Source organism: Chinchilla lanigera, unplaced genomic scaffold (genome assembly GCF_000276665.1).
Source record: "Chinchilla lanigera isolate Chin_1 unplaced genomic scaffold, ChiLan1.0 scaffold00018, whole genome shotgun sequence".
NCBI classification, from domain to species: Eukaryota; Metazoa; Chordata; class Mammalia; order Rodentia; family Chinchillidae; genus Chinchilla; species Chinchilla lanigera.
Window position 1 is genome coordinate 1460847 of NW_004955419.1, and position 25961 is coordinate 1486807.

Below are 25961 nucleotides of genomic sequence, written 5' to 3' on the forward strand. Positions count from 1 at the left end.
GCATAAGGCAGAAACTACTAAAGATGCATAGAGACTCTAACAGCTATTTCTGTTCTTGATAGACCAAGTTGCCAAAAATTAGTAATTTGAATATCATAAACAATTCTAAGAATAATTTGAGAAATTACATCTTCATTTCCAGGACCCATGAAACATTTATAAAAACTCATTATATATTAAGCTATAAGAAAAATCTCAAACATTTTTAAAAACATGTCATGTATTCTAAACCAATGTAAAAACATGACTTTTTAAAAAAAACCATTCATAGCGGTGTTATTTATAATAGCCAAATAGTGAATACAACTCAACATCCATCAAATGAATGGATACATAAAATGCAGTGTATCTCTATACAATGGACTACCATTTGGCAAGAAGAAAGAATCACGTCCTGATCCTACCTCGACATGGATGTATTTGGAAAACATGGTGCTAAGAGAAGGAAACTAGTCGTGAAAGATAACAGGCCTGATTCAGTTTATATGAAATTCCTAGAATAGGGAAATCTCTGAAGGCAGAAAGTAGATTAGTGGTGGCTAGGAGGTGAAGATGGGAGGAGGGTGGCTAGAGGGAAGTGGGAGTGACTGCGAAGGGGTTAAAGGATTTCTTCTTGGAATGATAAAAATGCTTAAAAATGGTTGTGGTAATGGCTGCATAACTGTGAATATACAAAAAAAAAAAGCTGAATGGTACACTTGCAATGGATTATACAGTAACTATTTCAATAAAACTTAGAAAAATATCCAAAGACCTTGAAAGTTAAAAAACTTGAATAAAGAAAAACTGTACTTGAATAAAAGAAAAACTGAAGCTATAAAGACAGACTATTTTAAAACTCACTGAGAATATCATACATCAAAACATGTAGGATGCAACAAAAGGAGCAACTGGAGGATATTTTAATGACTTAATTGTTTCCATAGCATAAAATTATATATAATACTTATAAAGGCATATCTTTTTTATGGGTCACTATGAAATAATGTGCCAATGAAGCAATGTTACAATGCTTTGTCAAAGGTTTAAAGATACATTCTATGTTAAATGTGTAGATTGATAAAATACAACATATTAAAGTCAGAAAATAGTGTGCCCAATAGATAAGTCTAAAATCTAATTTTCTGGAAAGACCAACAGATAAACTTCTAGCAAGGCAATTTTTTAAAAGGAAAGAAGAAACAAAAATATAAACTATTAGGAGCACAAAAGTAAATATAACCATATGTACAAAGATGCTCAAATTTGTAAGACAATACCATGTAATACAGTATGGTTAAAAAATTAAATGGAAGATGAGCATGGTGGCACACAGCTATAATCCCAGCACCCTGGGAGGCAGAGGTAGGAGGACTGCAAATCTGAGCCCAGCCTGAGCAACTTAAGTGACTTACTGAGATCCTGTCTCAAAATCTTAAAAGAAATTTTTTAAGAGTTGGGGAGATAGCTCAGTGTGAAGGCCCTGGGCTCAATACCCAGTACTGTGTGCACGCATACATACATGAACACACACACACACACACACTCTATGTTAATTTTGAAAACTTGGATCAAATAGACAGTTTCCTATTAAAACCCAAAATTTCCAGGTTACCTTTAAAAGACTTAGAAAATCTTTTCAATTAAAAATGCTCATGGAAGATATTTTAAAAGCTGCCAAAGATATATCACCCAAAACCTGTATTGGATACCTGAAAATACCGGGCAGCACTTTATAAAAGCTTAGTTTACATTGCCATTAAAACCTTAGTTTACCCTTTTCCCTAAAATTAGCATAATGCCAGAGCCAAAACTACAGGAAGTACTTTTCAAACATTAAGTTGGCAACGACTTAAAAATTTTAAAGGAGGAAAAAAAAGAAAAGACAGAAAAATGTACAGCATTTATACATGCAGAGGTAGTTTCATCAACTTCTAATAAATGTGTAAGTTAACCTCTCTGGAGAGCATTTTGGAAAAGTACATGAAAAGGCATATATTTTTGCATAAATTCTGACATTAATCACACATGTAGGAATTTATTGCAAATTAATATTTATAACCATATATAACCATTGCAAGTTTTTGCAATAAAGATGTCCATTATAAAACATATAAACAACTTAAATAGCATAGAAATGTGGGTAGTAACATTAGGTTTTCAAGGTAGAGTAAGCATATGTCCAAATGAACGATAAGATATGAATAAAGTATCTTTAAGTGGGATAATGAATAATATTAATTTTCTTCTAATTCTATACAGGGAACACATTATTTTCTAACATAAAAATTAATAATTATTACTAAAATTCTGTTTGTACAAATCTTATGAAATACACTCATACTCCCCAGAGAACCACAACAGAGAGGCCCCCATTCAGGAGGATGTGGATGAAGCAGTAAGTCTTTCCACTGTAAGTGAGACCTGTCTGGCCTGCAGCCTAGAGCCTGGAGTCCACAAAGCACGTACATAAGAGGCAGAACACTGCTCATTTCTTGCCCTCGTCAAGGTTCCCATCCCTAGAAAATATCAACAGCCAATTCCAACCGAAGAAGCCAACCAACCACCTCTGTATCCATGACCCCTGCTGCTTCCTGGAAAATTTTCAGCTAGAAACTGTAAAAGTACCTCATTTGGCATTGAGCATGTTTCCAAAAACAAATGAAAAACCCACACAAAAAAATAAGCAAATTCAGGCTCCTACCTAGATAGGGAATACTGGGTACCATCTTCAGGCTTCGGATATATTCCCGAGTCCGCTTATAATTATCTTCTTTGGACATCAGGTAGTCCAGTTTCTCAAAGGTGGTCTTGTCTTTTCGATTCAAAAGCTGGAAGGAGAAGAAATTACAAAATATGAGAGAGGAAAGAAATAAACCAAATAAAACTAGAGGGAGAGAATAACTGTGGACGAAGAACAAAAGGAAACATCCTAAGTGGCATGTCTATGGTGTGTAGTAGACACAACAAAGGATTTTCAAAGGCTGTTTCATGTAGAGATGGAAAACTGCACAGCCTTGGTCTCGTTTTCAGAGAATGTCATACTTGAGGATACTCTTGAAGCTACCTACCCTACAGTGCTACATAATGCCAGAACCCCTAGCAAAATGAAGCACTGATCTTGTTGTACACAGACCCTACAACACAAAGAGCTCAGAGAGTAAATCCCTCAAGGTAACCTGAAAAGTTACTCCACAGCTACACCAAGCCTCTTTCTCTGAATGGCCGTTACTTTCTCTTCCCTCAACACCCCCATGGCAGAAGGCCCCAGAAACTTGCACACAACTCACATGGACATGCCACATAGCATTCCAGGATAGCCAGGATGCCAACCTAGGCTATTTCCTCCAAATTCCCTGGCATCATCCTGTGTTATATTTACACTGGGCATGGTGGTTCAGTCAAAGGAAGGCAACCTTCTCTCACAAAAGTAGTCACTTAAGGGGTGCCCAGTTAAGCAGCACAGAATGAGCAGGTGCCCAGCCAGCGATTAGAGAAGCAAACTCCTTGGTGACTGAGAGCTTTAAGGTATGTGAAGCTGATGACCTAGAAAGTATAGCTCAGGGAGCCTTCACGGAGGGCAGAGTAGAGATCCTGGTATTCAAGAGTAAGGACTCATGTTGTGGTCACCCTGCATGTCCCAAGTCAAGGCCCAGTATAGTAAAACTCCTTAAATACAATGACTTTGAGGAAAGCAGTCTAAGTTGGGAGGCCTGGCTTGAAAAGAAGGTTTGGGAAAAGCTTGAAAAGAAAGGTTTCCTCAGGAGGGCTGGCTCTGGCATAGCATGTGGTTAATGCTGGGAGTTCCCTCAAGTCCAGCAGTCAGGGCCTAAAGCTTCTGGAATTGGAAGTCAATGGCTAAGTCTGGGAGTACAAATAAAGCAGGCCTTCTGGCCTGGAGCATCCAGGACCAAATTTAGTCTTGAGACCACAACAGTTCATGCAAAGACCTGGACCAGCACACCTGCCAGTGTTCACCAGCCCCACCATGCAGCAGAGAGTAGAGAAATGCTGACTGTCCTGCAGCAGGGGGGCAGTGCAGTTCCCAGCACTTGAGTCTGCAAATCCCAGGCTGTCTGGTGCATCAGGAAGCCCCAGGCTGCACTGAGTAGGCCTTGCCCAGTTCCTCCCTAGAGGATGCAGCCATGAGATAGGCTACTGTACATGAGCAGTGACAGCCCAGACTTCAGACAGGAGAGGCAAAAGATAAGCTGAAAGAAATGTCCCAGTGATAAAAAAGCTGGAAAACAAAGAACAAGCCGTTCTTCTCCCACTGAGAAATTCAGGACACATCAGGGTGGGGACACTTACACAGATGCTAGGAACAATGACTGCTTAACTGGCTTGCTAACTTGAGGCTGTTATTCATTAGAGTAACAAATGGACAGGAAGTAACACCATCTCCCATTTGCTGCTTGTAAAGCGCCGTAATATACAACTCATCTGATATTTACAAAGCCCAGGGACAAAAAGGGAGCCAAAATTATTGCTTCTTTTCCAAGTTCATAACCACAAGGATTAAGTGACTTGTCTGAATATCCCTGAGAGACTTGATTTAACAGAGAAGCAAGATATATCTTTTAGCAACATGCTAAGTAAGTAAATAAAGACTGACAACCAACAAAAGTAATAAATGAATGTGGGTAAGGGAAGTGTCAGGGAAAGCTACAGAGTGAAATGACAACTGAAGTGAGCCTTTAAGGGTGAGAAATTTGCCAAATGAACAATGTACATCCAGAACAAAACCACACACCTAGTGTGAACTGCTCCTTGTAAAGGTAAGCAGGCCCCTGACTTCCCTTGCCAGGACGATTTTGTTGTTGTTTGTTTTACTAATGTGATCTAGAATCCCACTGACTTCTTTGACAATCACCCAAATCCATCCAGCAGCCAAACAAACCCCAATGTCATCCTCACACATACTGTGGCTAAGCCATGCTGGCTCCCAGTGTCCACACTACTGGTTTTCTAGTTCCCATGGGGTGACCATCCATATCCTCTGCCATGCTCAGCCTACCGACCGGCTTGTTCAGTACCTGTGTGGACTACACCTCAGAGGTGAGCAGCCTTTCATCTGAACCCCTCCCCCAAAGGGTGGGATCTGGTGACCCTCACTCATCAGTTTCACTCTGTGCCTACAGAATCAGATTCAGGACAGCATCAGATTGCTGAAGAACGCATAGGTTGCAAGTATCCATGAAAAAACTCAGAGCATACATTTCTAATGGTATATGTGAAAACTGCCTGAGAATTTCCTCAAGAAAAATGAAGGAATATACCAGGAAAAAGAAGACATGGAGTACAGGAAACAGTAGACCCAACCCAGGAGTGGTAAAGAAGATTCTGGGATGTCTGCTAGGCAGGATGCCTTCAGAATAGCTGGTCCATAATAGATGAGCCCTAGAAGAATGTCTCTAGAGAAAAATGGGAATGGGGGAGAAATAAGCAGAATTAAGATATATCATGTTCAGATACAAATTCCCCATAATTGCCAGGTATGGTGGTGCACACCAGCCCTCAGGAGGCTGAGGCAGGAGGATCACTGTGAGTTCTGGGCCAGTCTGGGCTACAACTCTCGCTCTGAACTGCAGAGCGAGAGCCTGTCTCAAAAAGACAAGGAAAAAAAAAATCCCTATAATGAATGTGGTCATTATGTATATCTACATTGTACCACTAAACTTACATTTTAAAAAAAGGAAAAAAATAAAGTGGTGTACTATCCACGAAAAAAAAAAAAGAAGACACAATATGGTGGCATAGGTGGGGGGTGTGGAGGTATACATAACAAAAAAAATTTTTAAGACTATGTATATGTGGTAAATAGATGAGAAGATTAAAAAAAGGCAAGTAGAATATCAAGGAAAATGAAATAACTAAAGTGAATATTGCTGAATAACAAATGCAAATGACTGTGGAAATTAAGACCAATGTCTACCACATGAAGAAGTTACACTGTCCAAGGTAGGTGGACCAAGAAATTTACCAGAAGCACGTAAGTCGGCATGTGTCAGAAACTACCAGAAGAAACCACTGTATAACTGGAAGTGACTGCTGCTGGGGAATGAAAAGGGTGTGGAGAAAGAACAGGGAGTATCAGTTGTTTCACTAAGCCTTTTAGTGCTGAGTGATTTTTAAAATGAATGTGCATGTATTATACTGATAAAAATCCTTTTAAAACTTAGTTATTTTAAATGTAGGGTTTGTTTATTCAGAAAATAACAGCATTTACTTACACATGTTTTAAACATTTATTACAAGTGGAACCACAAATTACAAATCTCATATGAACTAAAGGCTCTTTAGCTTTTAGAGTTTATGGGAAGCCTCGGGATGAAAGCAGAACTGCAGACAAGAAAATAAGTTACAGTACTTGCTTGCCGGGACTCAGGTCCTCAAACCACTCCAGTTCAGGAAAGAGGTAATAAGTAAGATGAAGAAAAGCTCACTAAAGGTAACAGAAAAACTCCCCTTCTGTAATGTTTAGGAATTTGGGGGTACTCCAAAGTCTCCACCTATGATATTTGTTATCATTTAAACGACTATGTGGTTACATTTGCATCTCACTCAGCGCGCAACAAGTACCCCAGGACACTGGCAGGGTTAGTGCACTGCTCTACTGCCCTCTGTCTGGTGCAGCTCCCAACACAGACCGAGCACTTCCGCAACATTTTCTGCACAGAAGAGCACAGAGAAAGATAATAATGATAACCTACAAATGCAAATTCCTTGGAAATTCCTAAATAGTCCAATGATGCTCAGACAAAAGAGGTAATGGAAGTCAAGATTTAAAACTTTTCAAATCACAAACAACAAGAGCTCTGTATGTCAAACTCTGTGATCAGGCCAAAACTGTATTGAGAAAAATTACATGATTTTGAATTCATTTATAATCAAAGAAGTAACAAGCTATATAAACCAACTAAGCGTTCAATTTAAAGGGCTGTGAAAATAAGGGGGAAATATGAGAAACAGTTTAACAGATCAAATTAGATACTGATATGTTAAAAAACAAAGTAAAGCTAAACATCAAGTCTATGGAAATAATAGATCCAAGAACTGATTTTATAAAATATCAACAAAACAGGAAAAAAACTACCCAAAAAAGGCAGAAAGTAAAATATGTAACAAAGATTGAGAAAAAAGACTCCTAGCCACATATACAAAAAGTGACTTAAGATAAAAATGGAGTCCCTGCATAATGATTTTAAATCATTTTCATGGTGCCAAGTGTACAATCCAAGGGATAAATGGGACTCATAAACCATAAGGTCAAAAGCCAGAAGATCACAAGTCTTGATAAAATAGCAAAAGAAGCTGGCTGCTTTTAGAAATTTCCCTTATACTCTGAGTGTCTTCTACGCAGCATTTGTCATTTGCCTATTCACAAAACAACCCCCAATATCATCTCTTTCTGGTAAAGTAGTTCAAATTTGGAAACTATCTCCACAGAAGGAAAAGAAAAATTCCTCCAAATTCACTTTATGAGGACACTGATATCTTGTCCTGTTGCTGTGAGAGAGTAACATTCCTTGATATGTGGAAGTATTTTTCAACAAATAGCCTGTAGCTCCAAATATGTTAACACTGGCTCAAAGTTATATTTTGATTCCAGTGTCTACTGTTAGTATGGAAAGAATTTTTAGTACTGTTGATAATCTATGGACCAATGAATTCAGCAGGCTAAGTATGGAATTCACAAGGAATGAAATGGGAGCATTTTTGTAAGTAATTTTTTACATTTTTGGATATATAGTATCAGTTTCTGAAAAATAAAAAAGTTACAGTCACATATTTAATGTAAAATATTAGATGCAATAAAGACCATTATAGATAACATAAGGAAAAATATAACTGTAACATAAGGAAAAACTGTAATGATGTCTTGGCTGTTTCTGTTCATCTTTGCCTAAGGCTATCTAAAACCCTGTGCAATTATATTACAGTGATACATGTATACCCATGTTGATAACAGTACAATTCATAATAGCTAAATCTTTGAAGTGGCCCATACATTCATCAACTGATGAATGGATAAAGAAAATGTGGTGTTTACACACAGTGCAGAATTACTCTGCCATAGAGAAAAACTTGAGTCATTTGTAGGAAAATGGATGCACTTTGAGACCATAACGTTAAGTGAAATAAATCAGACCCACAAGCTTAAATATCACATGGTTTATCTCACATGAAAAACTCAGAGTAAAAAATAAAAGAAAAAGGAAGTAGGGAGAGAAGGTGGAGGGAGAGAAGGCATAAGAGATTAAAAAAAAGAACTGGGATGTGTTATGTACATATATCAACTCCACACATGGGATATAAACATTATATACTGCAAACATGTACAAAAAGAAAAAGAAAGAAAAGGGATCAAGGGATGGGGGAAGGCACAAAAAAGAAATTAAGATGTGTCATGTACACGTACCAACTTCCCACAAGGAATGTAAACATTCAACATTATGTACTATACACATGTACTAATAAATTAAAATTTTAAAAATAAAAAACCTTGTAGAGAAAGAAATTACCTTGCAGAAAATGTAGTAAATAATTACTGTCGGCAGAAAGGCAATTTTGTTTCATGAAATACTATTGCTTATTACATAGGGAACAGTAACTAATTCTGCATCCATTTAAAAATTATTTTAGCATTTATTGGACTATAAAAGTGTGGCACTCTGGATTCTCTTTTGATACTATTGCAATCTCTTCTTGGTTCTTTAATTAATGAGTTAAATAAAACCTTTGAGAAGTATTTGTTTTGTATTTTCATGAGCCATGAATTTTACCTTGTCTAAAAAATCATCTGTTAATAGTAACATATATATATATATACACACACACACACACACACACACACACACATACATTATGAGTGTACCCAACCACATGCACACATACACACACACACAGTTTATATCATGGGACAATTCTGGTCATGTATTTCCAGTAATTTTTTAAAACTTCTATCCATGGCAATCTCCAGAGACATTCTTACAAAGTCCCGAGAGTAGAGCTGGGAGGTCAAGCTTGGTCCTCTAATATTTACCAAGGGCGTCTCTGGGGTCCAGGGCTGGTGTGGGGTGTTGGGACCAGAGTGAAATGCGCATTTCATTTGCTTCACATGGCTGGGTACTGAAAAGGGTTAACTTAAAAGCAGGAGAGAATAAACTATTATCAGAAGCAGGCCTTTCAGGAAGGAGTCCTGGTAGCCAGTTCTGAAGGATTTCAACAAGCACAGACAGGGCTGAAGAGATGCCAGAGGCCACAGGAGGCATAAGAAATGGCTAGGAGGTAGAAGTAGGTAGTGATGTTCAAGGGAACAGTAGTTTGGCTACAATGTAGCAAGTGTTGCTTTGGCTAAGACTGGAAAGGTAGAGGAGGGACAGAAACTAGCCTTTTGGCAAAGTTTGGTATTGACTTGGCCATACGATGCCAGGTCATGTGAGCACCATTTTAACTGCTTATTCTATTTTTCCAGATACTTTAGCTCAACTTGCAAACAGGGTGCCAATCACAAGCCAAGTAGCATGAACAGTGAATACTAATAAAAAGGGAAAGAATGAGTTGATTGTGGCCATGTTTTAACAGGAAATTCCTCTGGCCAACTCTTGCGTTTCCTGCACACATGACTTGGGGCTCTGAATTACTATGTTGCTGGTGGTAGTAGATGCTCCACTATCCATAGCTGAAAGGTTTATGGTTTGTGTTTTAGGGTCAGGAAGTAGGTATGAAGCAGCTATGAAACCTGTTTGTGTTTGCTGCTATTGCCAAAATGCCTCGTTTACGTTCTTGATGTTGGGTAAGACACTCTGTGCCTGTGAGCTTTCACCAAGCGCCACGTCACCAGATATGTGTCCCTCAAAATTGCCCATTAGCATCTGTCAACCTCTCTCATTCAGACTCATTATTTTCCCTTTTCTCAAAGGCATCCTGAAATAGGTTATAAATTCAAATGATGATTAAAAATTGGCTAATAAAATAATCATAAAACTAGAGGTGGTGAAATAAATCTCAAATGGAAGAGTAATAAGAGTGGTATCAAAATGGTTATACTCAAGCACTGCTTTGGAAGAGCAGTGGGCAAAGGGCCTTTGAGGTAGGAGCAGGAGTGTGGGTGGGAAAGAGGTGGGTAGAACACCAAACCAGAGCATGAAACCTCTATAGATATGTTTTGGGGTGATCACTCCAGGGGTGCTGTGAAGGTGGACTGGACAGTAAGGCCAGAAGCAAAGAAACCTGTTAGAAGATGATGACAGTTAAGATCATAAGTAAAAGGGCTTTTCTTACAGGGATGATGGCCTCTGCCAGCCCATTTAAGAATAGTCAAACAGAACTAAAAATAGCAATAGTGAACTAAAAATAGCAACAGCAGCTAACACTGACCTAGTCCTTACCATGTGCTATGCATAGCTCTCAACAGTTTTTCACCTAACTACTCATCTATCCTTGTCACGCGAGGGAGGCCCAGCACTGAGTGTGGTGTGTGAGTTACGAGCCCACGCTCTCATCGCCTCATCCTCTCTTTTCCACGTGGCCTGGGCAGATCATGTGCATTCAGACTCCATAACCACATGAGGTACGGGCTGGGATGACGTTTTCTCGTAGGTGACTTCTCCTTAGCTACACTGAGTTCTGGTGGGGTGACATTTAATGGCTCTCTGACTTAATTCCAGCCCCCATGTGTGTGGGCCTGAAATGAGGGCCCCCATACTCTGAGAAGGCTGATATACGCTGTTCTTCTTTGCTCTACTCATGCTCTGACCTTCAGTCCCCTTTATTTTTTAGCACATGGTCATTTTTCCTTCCTGGCTTTTTGGTAGCTTTGGTTGTTGGTTTTTTGGTTTGTTTTACACTTTAGTATTGCATCCCTGCGCAAGCACAGGAGATAAGGAAGAAAGGCCTTACTCCTCCTCATGAGCTCTATCTACTATGTTGCCTGAAAGCCCAAAGCTCAGCCTCGAAACCAGAGCTTGAGTTCTGGCAGGTCGGGTGTGAGCTGTCAAAGAACATGCAAGCAAAAGGCTCAATGGGCCAGATCCTGAAGCATGGGTCTAGGGCTTAGGAGGTCAGGGCTACACCACAGAATGAGCCAGCAGAGGGTACAGAGCTGACAGCTGGAGCTCCCTAAGCTGATGAGCTCACCAAGGGGAGAGAAATAGAGCAGAGCAGGTAAGGACGGAGGGCAGGGTCTTGCAGAATCTCTGTAGCCATGGGCATAAAAGGAGTTAGCAGGAGTCATGATCAGTACAGCAGGAAGAGAATGAGGTGAAGAGAGGGATTTCTCCAGAAGAGGGTGATAAACAGTACCTAATGTTATGACAATGTCAAGGCAATGACAGATGTGAGCAGATGAGGAACTTCTGGGAAGCAGATGCAGGGGGGCCCTGATGAGTGACGGGACGGAGTGACTGGAGGCTGCCAGTGTTGGTTTCTTCTGCCTTTTACCTCCTTGTCCTCACACCAGACTCATGTCATTCCTGGCCAATGCTCAGATAAGCTGAAAACAGAAACCAAGGCATCCAACTGTCTTCTCAGCCATGTCAGAGAGGAGTCACTGAGAGGCTGCATCATACCTGAGGAACACAGGCACTTCCTGGGTAAAAGACTCTCAGAGCAAAACTGCAAGAATGCCATACTCTGCCTTCCTAGGATATCCACCAAGTGGCCTCAATTCTCTCAATGGAAAGAGCCACCCTCGAAGAGCAATGTGCAATGATGCCTGGAAGTGAAAGCCCTGTTCCCGGGATGATCCGCTTCCAGGCCACCACCCAGCAGACCAGGCCTCGATGCCAAGAACTTCAATTTTCACTTTGCTGCTGAAATGAGTCAAACTCTATGGACCAATTCAGCAGGAAAGAGTGAATCAGTCTGGGCACGTGCACAGAGCAAGCAGAGCACGTGTGTGTGCATGTGTGACGCATACATGCGTGTGTGTATGTGGTGTGTGTATAGCATGCAAAGCCCGTGACTGTGATTACCATAATGGATAGCTCACCCACGCAGTAGCAATTTCCTGGCCCCAGGTTACTCAGGAATAAGAGTCTCCTCTTGGGAGACTGTGTCTGAGAAGAGGTTTCAGCAGCTTCCCAGCTGCTCCCACCCAAACCTAGGAATCACCTTTCACTCCTTTCTGCTCCTCAATGTCCCATCCATGGTACCTCCTGTGGCACCCAGCAATTCTTTCCACAACACATCCCACATTGGTCTATTTCTGCCTGTGGCCACTTCCACCCTCACCCTAGCCAAGGTCACCTTATTCCTGGATTCTGCCCTCCTAACTACTCTTGGTTTCCACTCTTGGTCCCCACCCCCTCCCAATTTGTTACCCACAAACTAGCAGCAGTGTTGAAGGCACAGAAACCAATGAGGCACTGTGTCTGTCTCATGTCTGTCTCCTGTATGACCATGCAGTTCACTTAGGATACAATCTGACTCCTCCAGGCTATGAGCCCTACACATGAGTCTCCTAGCCCATGAGGCCCAGCTACACTGACCTGTAGGTGCCATGACTCTAGCAAGCTCATTCCTGCTGTGGGCCCCTGTATATCTGCATGGCCATGGGCCCCTGCATGGCCCCTCTCTACCTGAACTACTCATCCCCTTGTCTTAGCATGCTGCTTCTTGTCATTTAGGCCTTGAGGTAAAGGGCCTCATTTCACTGAGGCCTCCCCTAAGCACTGATGCCAAAGCTGATACCCAGTCCTTCTCCATCATACCCTCCTGTTTTAGTCTGCATTGCTTTACTGCTGTCTCACAGGTGCTGGTTCATTACCTCACCACTCACCTGCCATCTACTGATTGCTTCCTGTGCCAGCCAGATGAGGCATATGTCATTCTCCCTGACCAATGCCTATGTCCCCCAACAACACAGAAGCCCATGAACATGACCTCAGCTACCGCCTCTGGACCTAGCATAGAAGAGGCAATTGATAACATGCATCATTTGCAGAATGAATGAAGACCAATAAGGTGATGCATAATCAGGAAATCAGAACTGGCCAATACAACTTCTTGATTTGCTTTCATAGGTCTGAGGCGGCCAATATTCCAAAGTGGCCCCAGTGCTGGGATAAATCATTTCCTGGCTAGATTTTTCTGGGCCAGCCATGACTCTCTGAGTGTCCGGCTAAGATTTATTAAGGTTCTGCTGTGTACAGACCTGTGCTCAGTGTCCATCTCTGTCCTGCCCAGCCAATCCAGTGGCTGGCATGCTGAGGTCAGCCATGAATAGGCCAACAGTCTGTCCTAACCTAGCCAATAGCCAACTGACCCTCACCAGAGCTCATCTATGGAGCAGCTACGTGGCAAGTCTCCTCCCACACTTGTAACCCTCTTCTTTCCAGGTTTCCTAACTATTCAGGGGCTCAGTGCAGCTCCCATGGATAGCACCTAGGCAGCCACCCAGGCTCTGTGCCAGCCTCACCATGCCACCCTCAGCTCTCTAGCCCCAGTTCTCCCGCCCCACTTCCCAATAGGTACGTGCCTATTTGTCCCCGCTTATGCCCAGCCTACTACTGTCGTAGGTGACCACATTACAAGCCATTCACCAATGGCCTAGCAGCCTGGGGGTCCAACAGGGTTGTGGTGCTGGCAGTTACCAGCTCTGGTATCTTGGACCAAGAGGTTACTCTATCTCCCAGAACTTTTGTTTCCTCCTTTGCAAACAAGGACTATAAAGGCATTAGCCTTTTGGGGTTTTTAAGGCTGGTTCCTCCAGTGCCCCCTGCTCCTCCCTGCTCTGTGAGCCCATGAATTCTCACCAGTCTCAGCTCAAGGGACAAGGTGGGGAAGAAGAAACAGCTATTTGGGTGCAATGATTCTATGGCTATCTCATTACTGGAAATTAGTAGGTTGCAATTCAGAACAAAAAATGTACAGTTCATGCAATAAATCTACGCTGGGTGGGCACAAAGGATACAAATAAAAATTAGATACCATGAAGGAATGTAGTCAAAAGGGGAAGCAGGCTGTAAACAGCCCACAAAACAGATGAGGGTCCACCTGCCAGTGCGCTCAAGCATAGCCAATCCAGCATGGTATGAAGGTTAAGGGCAGGAACTCTGCAGCCAGGCTGCTTGGGTAGATCCCAGCTCTGTCCCTCAGCTGTGGGGCCCTGCAGAAATCACTCTACCTCCCTATGCCTCTCTTTCCTCATCTGTGAGTGAGACTAACAAGAGGATCTGCCTCTGTGAGGAGCTGCAGGGGCTGAATGAGCTAATATACATGAGGCATTTAGGGCAGAATGCCATGTGTTTTTATTATGGCAAATCCAGAAGGGAGAACGACTAACCCACGTGGCCTGCAGGGAGCTGGAGAAGGGCCTGTGCCTTCCAACAGATCCTGGGTGGGTGTTCCATTCCAGCTCCCTGAAGCGCTATGGGAGGTTTATTTTCATTGCAGTCAAGTTTCACCAACAGCAGTGGAGATTCAGCCACCCCTGTTGGTGCCTGTCAAGCCAAACAGAGTCTTGGTGACCTGGTGCTGTCCCACAGTCCCAGCAATAGACAGCATCCTTTGGAAATCACCATCCACTGCTTTACCCACTGGCCCTGCCTGTTCCTGAGCAGTGCCCGTCTCTCTACGCAGGGCCGTTAGACAGTCCTAGCTGCTTGTGCTGATTCACTTCTCCCACCCTCACCCCCGTGGACTATGCAGCTGCTGGAGGTCCCTAGGAGTTACAGCATTGCTAACAGTAAGGTCTGTGCATGTGAGAAGATTCAAAACTTAATCCTCCAGCTCCTCACACAGCTCCTAGCAGTCCAAGAAACAATAGCAGCAAGTAAATAATGGAAAATTCGTTTGAAAAAGAATCTCTAAGCAACTTTTGAAAAAAGCCGCACTGCTCAGATGAACTTGGAATCATGGCACTGGCAGCAGCTGCAGAGACCAGAAGCTTCCAAACTTGCTTTCTGTCTCCAAAGCCATCGTTCAGTTGCAATTTGCCCAGAACCCAACACATCGCATGGACACAAACGGGGTTCCTCTGGGGGAAACAGCTTCTGAGCTGCCTGCATGGCACCCTCCCTCCTCTCCCTCAGCCCCTGGGAGCCCCTAGGACCCTTAAGGCTCCACAAAGCACTGACAAAAAGCTACGAATCGAAGAGGGCCTTCCCTGTAGAGATGGAAAAACGAGTCCCACAGAAGTCCCACTCTGAATGGTGCCTGTACGCAAACCACGTTTTTGGAATCCAAGCTAATGCTTCTTCCCCCACTCTGCTAGGGCTAGATCTGCCGAAAGTTGCAGTGTAAAGAAACAAGGCTCATTCCTGATCACCTACACCATAATCCTTAAGTATTTTAAAGGACACTACACCAGCCAAGCAGGAAACAGCCCAGCTCGACAGACTGGCAGAAAGCAGGTCGGAAATGAGTTGTAGAGGCACATCTGACAATTCCATACAATTTCCATCAGCTCTCTGGGACATAAACAGGTCTTGAAAGGCCTGGGCTGTGCGGCTGTGAAAGACCTGGCGGGGGCAGGCCAGGAGGTGAATGCTAATGAGCTATGGAAATAGCAATTACTTCCCCCATGTCAGGCACTGTGCCAAGCTAAGGAGAATAAAGAGGTCTGAGATATTTTTAAAGTACTTTTACGGCAGAAAAACTTTCCTTCAGACTCAATTATATAACTATCAGGCTCCACCTCTGAGCTGAAATTATCCATGGCTTCAGGAAAAAAATCATTTTTTCCTACATGAGTGTCACAGGTTTCTCCAGAGAAACCCAGAGCTATATGACCAGTGACCCAGGGCAGCTGCAAATCGTCAGCCGAGAGATCTTCCCAGGGGCAGTTTGGAAGCTGCCAGAGACAAACACCGGCCAAGCGGAGGGCAGAAGTCATTTGCTGACCCGGCCATCACAGATGACGTTGTGGGGTTCAGGAAGATCCCCTCCAGGGGCTTCCAGCACCAGCCACATCAGGGCCCTCACTGCTCCCTTGAACTAAAATGGGGCTGGAGTCACTAAAGCCATGAGATACCCAGGGAACATTTCATTAACTCGAGGTAACTCCATCCTTAACAGAGTACAGACAGTCAGAGAAAGCCCAGGGCTTAAGCAAAGCAGATCTTTAGCAATGAAATCAAAGGGGTGGACTTTAGGAGATTAACTTACAGCCCAGGTCTTTGTCAGCCTGAAGATGGGAGCACTTTGTAATGCTGACACCACAGACATGAGAGAATGAAGGTTGTTGAGTTCTAGAAGTTTCTGGAAAAGAAAAGATATGGAATACATTATTTTGCTGCTATAAACAACAGAACAAAAACACGCTCAAGTGTTACCAAATGTTGTCGTATTTATGAAATTCAATTACACTTAAAAATATCTCAGGAAGAAAATATAGTTCTAGGCAGTTCATAGGAACCATATGCTATGTTTCTCTCCAACTGTCAAAAGGTGAATCTACATCTAAAAGCCTTGCAAAATTTCATAAACCAACTTGTCTGGTTGCTGGACAGAAATGTGGCTGGGGATAAGATTTGACAATCCCTTTACGTTTTTTTTTAAGATGAATCTGAACCGTGTCTCAACAGGCTTCCATATGCTACGACCCTGGCTGTGACAACAGCATCAGGAGGTTCTACTGTGATTACCTTAACACCCCAAGAGGAGGAGGCAGGGGAGATGTTATCAGTCTGTGTAATCCCTCTCAGCTGGCAAGGCAAAGCTCCAGCTTCCCATTTGACCATGCTCCTTTGAACCAGACCCCAAATTAGTGGGAACATTTGGAGTCAATTCAGTCTCAGACAAGCTTCTTACCAGGGATGGCAACGGAATGAGACACAGAAGAGAGTAAGTACAGAAAAATGTAACTGCTCTGTTCTTGGTTTGAAGCTGAGGGAAACTTGCTCACAGGACGGGGTCCCATCTCTCCTTGGGAGGCAGTGAAGCATGGGTTAGTGAGCAGGCTCTCTGGAAGCCAAAGCTTTGGTCCAATCCCAGCACTCACTATTTATGCTTCCTTCAGCAAGTTACCTGGCCCTTTTGAGCCTTGGCGCCCTCATAGTTACAATGAAGAAGGTAACCATGACACCGACACTTTATAAGACAGTGCAGCCTAGACCAGCACTTGGGCCAGGGTGAGTACTCAGTGGGAGACCAGCCTCAGTCTTCTTGGCTGGAAAATGGGTCGTCTCCTCCCCTGCCCTTTGCCTCAGGCATGTCCGAGAATGCCACGTCCTCTAATATGATTCTCCTGACAATGTTCTAAATCCACAAAGGCCACAGACTCACTTCTGGGTTTCCACAGTCTGTGTGTGCCCTTTGCACTTGAACTGTACTAGCTTTTTACTTGCTTCTTTCTCACCCTGGACCTTGTGTTCCCTGAGAGTGGGGACAAAGTTTTATCTGCCACTATGTTCCCAGTACCTAGTATTGCCCCCAGCACACAGTAGTTAAAATGAATAAACAAATGAGAAGCCAGTAATACTGGGTCCTCCTAGCTCTGTTCCTGCTCAGAAATTTCACCCTGACCACACAAGTTAATGCTTCATTTCATACATCTTGTAACAATCTCTAATTGTTTCCTGTGTATAAGAATAGATTCTCTGAGTAAGCTGAATTTCATTCTAGTATCTGAGTTGCTGTGCCTGTCACAGAATTTCTTTTTAAAGCCAAAAGGCCTGAGGGAGATTATTTAATCCACACTTTCCATTTATGTATGTATGTATATATGTATGAGGGAGTGAACCCAGGGCCTTTGCACTGAGCTACATTCCCCACCCATTTTGATTTTCTTCTAGTTTTGAGACAAGATCTCACTAAGTTTTCCAGGCTGGGCTTGAACTCATGAGTCCCCTGCCTCAGCCTCCCAGAGTGCTAGGATTACAGATGGGTACCACTATGCCAGCTCCCTTCCATTTTACAGATAGGAAAACCAAGGCCAGAGAAGGGAAGGGATTCTTCCTGAGATATACCCAGAATACAGAGCCAGCATGACATTTTACAGTAGGAAAAGGCAGGGATGAAGGAGGAACCATTTGGGTGGGGGCCATAAACTCATTTCCAAATTGCAAGTCCCCGGAGCACCAGAACCACATCCTACCTTTTCTTCTGGCCAGGGACAGAACTGACCCACAGCAGTAAGTGTCATTAAATCCAACACCAGTTCCAAGTATGTCACGAGAACAAGAGGGACACAATCATAACCACTGCCCTGGTTATGATTAAAACTACTGTGTTTATAGATGGATGCACTTAACCTCCTGGGAGGACAGTAGAGCAGCTCCCCAGAAGGCAGGGGCATGGCTTTAATTCCTACCCTGTACTGGTGGCTGTGGGCCTGAGCATGGATGCTTCTCTCTAGGCCTCCCCTTTGCCCTCTACCACTGGGACAAAACTCTGGGGCACCAAAGGCAATCATATCGGTAAAGCAGCTGTTCCACTGCCAGGTTCTGAAAGGCCTCAGCCCAGGGCTGCTTTCCAAGGCTCTGGGTTAGAAAACAATACATGCACACACGAAGTAAGCAGGGAACAAGGCAGAACAACACTGCTGCAGAGAGCCCAGCAAGCCCAGGTGGTGGGAGCAGGGCAGGGGGAGGAGCTGCCGAGTGTGTGTAATCCAGGAAGCCATGGGCAGGCACAGCCTGAGCTCGCAGAGATGAGGGGAGAGGAGGGAAAAGGTGGGCCCAAAGAGCAGCACAGACAGACTCCACTAGGCCAGGGGCAGGGGAAAGGGTAGGGAGTCACGTGGCCTTAGCTCAGGATAGGGTAGGGTGGGCTCTGCTGATGAGAGGCTGTGATGAGATCACAAGCACTGGTGCTAAAATGGCCCCCCAAACTGTGGGTTGGAGGGGCGTGCCACTCTGTGAGTGCACACACAAGGAACCAGGCTGTGGGCAGCCAGGCACCGGCTCTGCCTGGGGAGGGCAGGCCGCAGCCCCCGCCCTTGTCTGAATCCTGAGCAGCAGACCCAGACCAAAGTACCTCCCAAAGTACTAAAGAAACACATTTTTGAGACAAAAAAGGGAAGAAAGGGAAGACGAGAGGAAAGGAAGGAAAAATAATAAAACAGCTTACCTTGGCTATTTTCACAAAATGGCTCAGGATTTCTGCCCTTATTTTTAAAGTCTGTGCTGTTAGAATTTCTCGTACAACCCAAAAACTGACCTGTAGAGTCAAATACACATATGTACACATACAAGCACACACCAGAAAAGCTGTTAAATGCTGGGCCCACCCATACCACCCACCACCGCTCAGAGATTTCCAAGGTCTAGGAAACTGAGAGCACGGTCTGGTGTGGTCTGAGGTCAAGAGGCGGAGAGTTCCCTGTGGCTTCCAACCAGGATGGGTCTCCTGTTTCTAGCACCCCACTTCAGAATATACAGTGGTGCTAGAAGGCAGCATTTTCCTGGTCATGCAGGGAGCACTGGACCTCTGTGACACATGGGTGTCTCTGAAAGTGCTGCAGGACACTGTGCGATGAATGAGCCTGGGCTCCTGCTCAGAAGGACTGAGCAGGGGAGACAGTATGGATGACGGGAGGATGGCCAGACAGATGGACAAAGTGTCAAAGAGATGCTCACATTGAAGTAGCACCCAAAAGGTCCATGTCCCCAGCTGGGCTCCAGACAAAGACGGATTACTATACGTGCACAACTGCAGTAAATTTAATTTTCTAAGACAGGTTTGTCTTTCTCCAATAATAAATGATCCAAAAAGCATCTTTCAAAGTTCCATAAGGTAATGCAGATTTGGGGTATGTTTTTCTGGAGACAGCATGTGCCAAAAGGGAATGCTGGTAGCTCTGGTTCAGAAGCTCATTCACGCTTGACCTCTCATGTACATCAACAGCCCCCGGCCCCTGGGTCTGTTGATGGGAACAAGAAAGTCGTCTGTCAGTGTAGGGCTCACTCATGGTACCTCAAGGAAACACAGAAAGGCTCAGCCAAGAAACGATGGGAAACAGTTAGTTTTTCAGGCTTGTATCTTACTGCCATCACAAGAGTTTTATGTGAAAAGCAGATGCCCAAGACTGCTGTGACAGTGCTGCAAAGAAGGTGGAGGGCTGGCCAAAGTATGGGGACGTAAAGAATGAAAAGGGAGGACAGGTTTACAGAGAAAAAAACAAAAAAACAAAAAAACAGTGAAGGAGAGCCCAGAGGTAACAAAGCAGCTTATGCTGCAATAAAATATATTCTTGTAACTGAAATACTGTCACTTTTCAAAGAGGCAACAAGGAAAAAGAAAACAAGACTCAACAATTTAATACTGAGCAGGAGTGTCAGAGAAATGTCCTTTCAGTGTAATTATCTGTGGTTGCCTCTAGGACATGCCTGGCTTTCCATAGAATCACTTATACCTAGGAATTGCCAAAATTAGGTTCAGACTCAAATGTTTACTAGCCAGTTATGGAAGAAAGTTTTTCTGGATACCAAGCAGTAAACCAATAAACCTTACATTTTAGCATGTACACTTTTTATGCTATATAATCTTAAGTGTATATATATTAAATTATATATAATTTAATACAGTCCTGTATGCCAAACCTCATACATTTTTCTGGCATAATTATGGAAGGTGGCAGAGCTGAGTTTGGATCTGTAGCCCACAGCACGCAGAGGCAGCTCGGAGTCTACAATTCAATTCAAAAGAGCTGCATGTGGCCCCACTGGGTGCAGGTTCCAGACCTTGCCCAAGACGGAGGTGACCAATGAAAGACACAGAGCCCTCCGGAAATCTCTCCTGGAAGGCAGCTGTGATCAGGGCTGTAAGTTCAAAGCAGGTGAAGTGGAGGATGAGGGCAGCAACACAGGAGAGCAGGCCCTGAAAGATAGGAAGACCTGACACAGTAGCACAGAACTGTGCTGTGACTGTATACACCAGGCCCAGGATGGCTGAAGCTGCCAGGGACCCACAGCAAGCATCTTCTCAGCTAAGATGCTACTCTAGAAGGGGAATGCCTTTTTCTCAGCTAAGATGCTACTCTAGAAGGGGAATGCCGGGCTAAGAATGCCAGGCTAAGATGCTACTCTAGAAGGGGAATGCCGGGGCCTTCCCAGTGGAACGCAGATGAGTCTTCCTGCCAGGCAGGGCCACCCACAGACATAATGGTCTCAGGCAGATCTGCAAGGCCAGGCAGGCCATGATGAAGGAGATGCAGAAAAGGGGCAGATGGAACAGACAGGACAAAGGCAGAAGCAGTAGTTTTACACATTTTTATTCTCATTTCTGACCATAACACTTAACAGAAGCTTGGCATGGAAAACAAGAGAAACAGAAATAAGAACAAAAGACAAAAATCATTTGTAATCTTGGTCTCATGTACAGGCCACTGTGGTGGACTGTGATCTTCTAGGCTTTTTTCCCCCATATATAGATCATGTGATTGTCTTTTAAATTAAATTGGTATGTATTACTCGTATATCTCAAACAGTTTTGAAGTAAATATTCTCTTACAAGTTTTGCAGCTTCAAGAGGTTTCACCACAGAAGTGTATCATCATTGGTGGAAGTACCCCTATTATTGGACAGGTCATTTCATATTGTTCTGTTGTAATTAAAATGCTGAAGTGAACGTCTTTACACATCTTTGTATACTTTTTACTAAGATTTAGGATAAATGCCAGAAGGTGGAATGGACAAAAGTGGGTGTACATATAAAGAACTTGCCCTCCAGAAGATCTGTTTATTTATCTGTCAACAAGTTTAAGCAGATCCATGTTCTTAGACATAGGCCAGCACCAGTTATTAAAATTCTTTTCTGATTTATCAATGGGTAGAATGGTATCTCGCTGCTTCTATCTTGTATTTCTTTCATGACCATCCGGTTAATTTTTTATTTTGTTCTTTTTTTCTCAGTTAACATTTCCTGTTTCAAATATTTATAGGCCACTTGTCACCTGTATTATTTGCCTTGCAGTTGCCTGCTCAGGTCTCCACCCATCTATCTATTGGGACATCTGTCTTCTTTATATTGTTTGATAGTTTATTGCATATTAAAGGATATATATTTTGTGAGCCATAACTTGTTTTTGTTTTTGTTTTTTGTTTTTCTCCGGTACCGGGAACCGAACTCACGACCTTGCGCTTGCCAGGCAGGCGCTTTGCCGCTGAGCTAAATCCCCAGCCCTGTGAGCCATAACTTGTATCAAGAGTATAGAGGAATGGGACTCTTGGATACTTCTTGGGGGAGTAGAAATTAATACAAACATTTTGAAGAACAACTTAAATATATGTTTCAAGATACCTCAGATATATTCTCTATAAAATATTTACCTCATAAAAGCTCATAATTATGGAAACACATATGTATAAGGACTCACAGACACTGATTTTGAAAGGGAAAAATAGGAAAAATGCCCATGAATAGGAATTTGGTTACATATGTTATGATACTGCCTCATACTCTAGAAGGAAGTCAACATGCTCACCCCACTCTTAATGGGTACTGTTTTGCTCTACCTTCTTAAGTATTTACATAAATTATTTGAAACTCTTTTGCCTGGAGCATTTGTCTATTACCCTCCATTTATTTGTTCAATCATTTAAATCAATATGAACTCATGGATATTTATATTGTATTTGGGATTATAATCCAGTCCTATGTTATTCTGTTGTCAAATAGTTTCTGCTTTGGCCAGTCACTGCAAGCTCTTTCAGGTGGCCCTGCATCCCTCTGACACATCCAGCACTGTTGGTTTGTCAGTGTGAGCACTTCCTTTCTGGCACTGCAATATGCTACATGCTCGTCTCACACATTTCTTGCCCCAGTCCTAGAATCCAAGATGTACACCCAACAGGTGCTAAGCATGCTTGCTGCTCTCGGATATCAATGCTTCTAGATCCTCTCAGCCAGTTGACTAAGAGAGAGGGAGTGGGAGTGGCGGGAGGGACAGAACTAACCTATTGTCTGTAACTATTTTTATCTGTGACCACTATACTAAATATAACCTCATACTGATACCTCCAACTCCGATTCATTCTATATGGATCATTCTAACCTCCCTTGTCTGTAATTTCCCATTTCACCAAAGAGAAATCATGTGCCATTCACATCCTCAAATGCTCAGCTCCAGTATAAGCATGTCAGAATTGTTAATTATCCCTCCTGGGAAACAGTTTTATCAGAAGAGTACCACGCTTGTGTGTAGTCCCTCCTAGTTTTCAGTCTTACAGGCTCTACTTTCATTTAAATTACTTAGGTCAGCAAGTTTTTCCTTCACCCTCCTCAGAGAAGTTGTTTCATACACTTACAATTATATAATTGTATATACAGTATATTTAGCTTTCCTTTGAGAGGACCTCTCAGTCTCTAAGTTGAATTTTTTTGTGGTGCTGGGGATCAAACCCAGGGCCTTGTGTATGCAAGGCAAGAGCTCTACCACTGAGCCACATCCCAAACCCCTAAGATGAATTTTTCTTAGTTTGCATATACTAAAGTTTCCTCTTGGTGCTGTCAAGTTCTGTGAGTGTGCATGAATACACTGAGTCTCTATACACCATTACAGTATCTTTCAGAATGGTTTCAGTCTTAAAAAAAAAATCTTCTATGCATCATCGTCCAGAACCCCTGAAAACCACTGACTTATTATCCTTATAGTTTTACCTTTTCCAGAATGTAAGAAAAAGAATCTTCCATAGGGCGTCTTTCCCACCAGCTGTTTTCACTTACTATATGCATTTAAGATTCATCTACACTTGTTCACTCATTTTTTTAGATGAATACTATTACATTGCATGAATTTACCATAATTGGTTTATTCGTAACCTACTGAAAGACATCTCATTTCCTTCTATTTCTGATAACTATGAATAAAAGTGCCATAAACATTTCTGTGTTAGCATGTATATATAAGTGTTCAAATTTGGGTAAATATTGGACTATGTCTGTTCCATTCTGTACTCCCACCAACAATGAAAGAATGAGTTTGTGTTGCTCCAAATCATTGCCAGCAATGTGTATTGATAGTTTTTCTGTTTTAGAAATTCTAATAGTGTGTAGTGTTTTGCATTTTCCTGGGGATAAATGAGCATCTTTCAAGTGGTTAGTTCCCATCTGTATATTTTCTCTGATGAGGAATCTGTTGAGATCCTTTGACCACTTTTTATTGGACTGTTTTCTCATTGAATTTTACTAATATATTTTAAAAATAAGTCCTTCATCAGGTACATATTTTGTAAATATTTTCTCCCAGTCAGTGGTTTAACTTTTAATTCTCTAAACTATGTCTTTTAAAGAATGGGGGAAAAAATCTTAATTTTAATGAAGTTTAGTATCAGTTTTTTCATTCACGGATTGTGCTTTTGGTACCATATGTAATAATTCATCATCAGACTCAAGGTCATATAGATTTTCTAAAAGTTTTGTAGTTTAGTCTTCCATATTTAGGCCCAAGATCCACTTTGAGTTAATTTGTATGAAAGTTTAAGGTGTATGTCTAGAATAATTTTTTCAGACAGGCAGACACACGTGCATGCACAAACACACACACACACACAGAGTTGCAGCACCATTTATTGAAAAGATTATCCTTTCTCCACTGAATGCCCTTACACTTTGTGCCAATTAATCCTGACTGTCAACTTTGAGAGGCAGTTGGTTGTCAAGGCAATAACCCCATGAACTGGCCAACCCATTGATGAGTTAATAGGTGAATGGGCTATGAGGAGGGGGGTCCTTGTTGGCTTCATGGGTATGACTTTGCAGACTATCTGATCCCTGGCCCCTTTCTCTCAGGCTCTTCCCCTGCTCTCTACTTTCCAAATTCCCTGGATTGGGCAGCTTTCCTCCACTGTACTTCTACCGTGATGTTCTGCCTTGGAGCCAGCCAAGGATGGGAAATCTGAAATGGTGAGCTAAAAATAAACTTCTCCTCAAGTTGCAGGTGTTGGGCATTTTACTCCAGTAATGAAAGCTGATCAATATACATCTTTACAAAAGATATATTTTTGTGGGACTATTTCTAAGGTCTATGTTCTGTTCCATAAACCTAGGTCTCTATTCCTTTCCAGTACAGTACTGAGACCTTTAACTTTGTTCTTTTTCAGTACTGCATTATTTCAACTCTTCCATAGAACCTTTACAATAAGTTTGTTGCCATTTATAAAATAGCTTCGTAGGACTGTAATAGGAATTGCATTAAATCCATAGCTTAAATTGGGAAGAATTAACATCTTAATAACACTGAGTCTTTCAATCCATAAATATTAAATTTATCTCCAATAAATCAGATTTATTTTGGTTTCTTTCATCAGTGGTTTATAACTTTCTATATACAAACCTATACATATTTTGTTAGGTTAAAAACCTAAGTTTTGTTTTGCTTTTGGTGCCATTACAAATGGGTATGGTTTTTAAATTTCAAATTTGAGTTCTTCATTGCCAGTATTTAGGAAAGAAATTAACTTTTATATTTTGGCACTTTTGTTTGAGACAGGGTTTCACTATGCAGTTCAGGTGGACCCTAAACTCACTATGTAGCCCAGGCTGGCCTCAAAATCACAGGGATCCTCCTGCCTTAGCCTCCTAAGTGCTAAGATTACAGGCATGCGCCTCCATACCCAGCTGACTTTTATATTTTGATCTTGTGTCCTGACACCTGGCTATACTTGCTTATTAGTTCTAGGAGGGTTTTTTAAACAGCCTTTTTCTTTTTTGAATTTTCCACATTGCCAGTCGAATCATCTACAGTAAAGACAGTTTTATTTTTTCTTGATTTATTGAACTAGCTAGCACTTCTGGTACATTGTTGACTAGAACTGGTAAGTACACAGATCTTTGTATTGTTCCCGGTCTTTGGAGGAGAGCATCCAGTGTCTCAGCACCAGAATGACCTTGGCTAAAAGATTTTTGTAGATGTTTTCTATCGAGGTGTTTCCCTCTGATTTGAATTTACTGATGGCTGCTTTTATTTGTTGGTTGGTTTTTACCATGAATGAATGTTGCACCTTGTCAAATGCTTTTTGCAGGTCAATTGATAGAAGGATACAATTTTTCTTCTTCAGTCTATTAATATAGTAACTTACATTAATTTTAGCTGT

At 42.3% G+C, this 25961-nt stretch overlaps 1 protein-coding gene across 10 annotated transcripts in view; it reads right to left on the reverse strand.

Annotated features, from left to right (window-relative positions):
• Ralgps1 (Ral GEF with PH domain and SH3 binding motif 1) overlaps positions 1-25961 on the reverse strand; it is a 259202-nt gene that overhangs the window by 126220 nt on the left and 107021 nt on the right. For all 10 annotated transcript variants that reach the window (XM_013513184.1, XM_005382445.2, XM_005382439.2 and 7 more), the window contains exons 6-8: positions 18997-19086; positions 16093-16185; positions 2684-2810 (exon numbers count right to left, since the gene is read on the reverse strand). In XM_013513184.1, coding sequence (XP_013368638.1) covers positions 2684-2810; positions 16093-16185; positions 18997-19086 — 310 coding nt within the window. The remainder of the gene's footprint in view (positions 1-2683; positions 2811-16092; positions 16186-18996; positions 19087-25961) is intronic.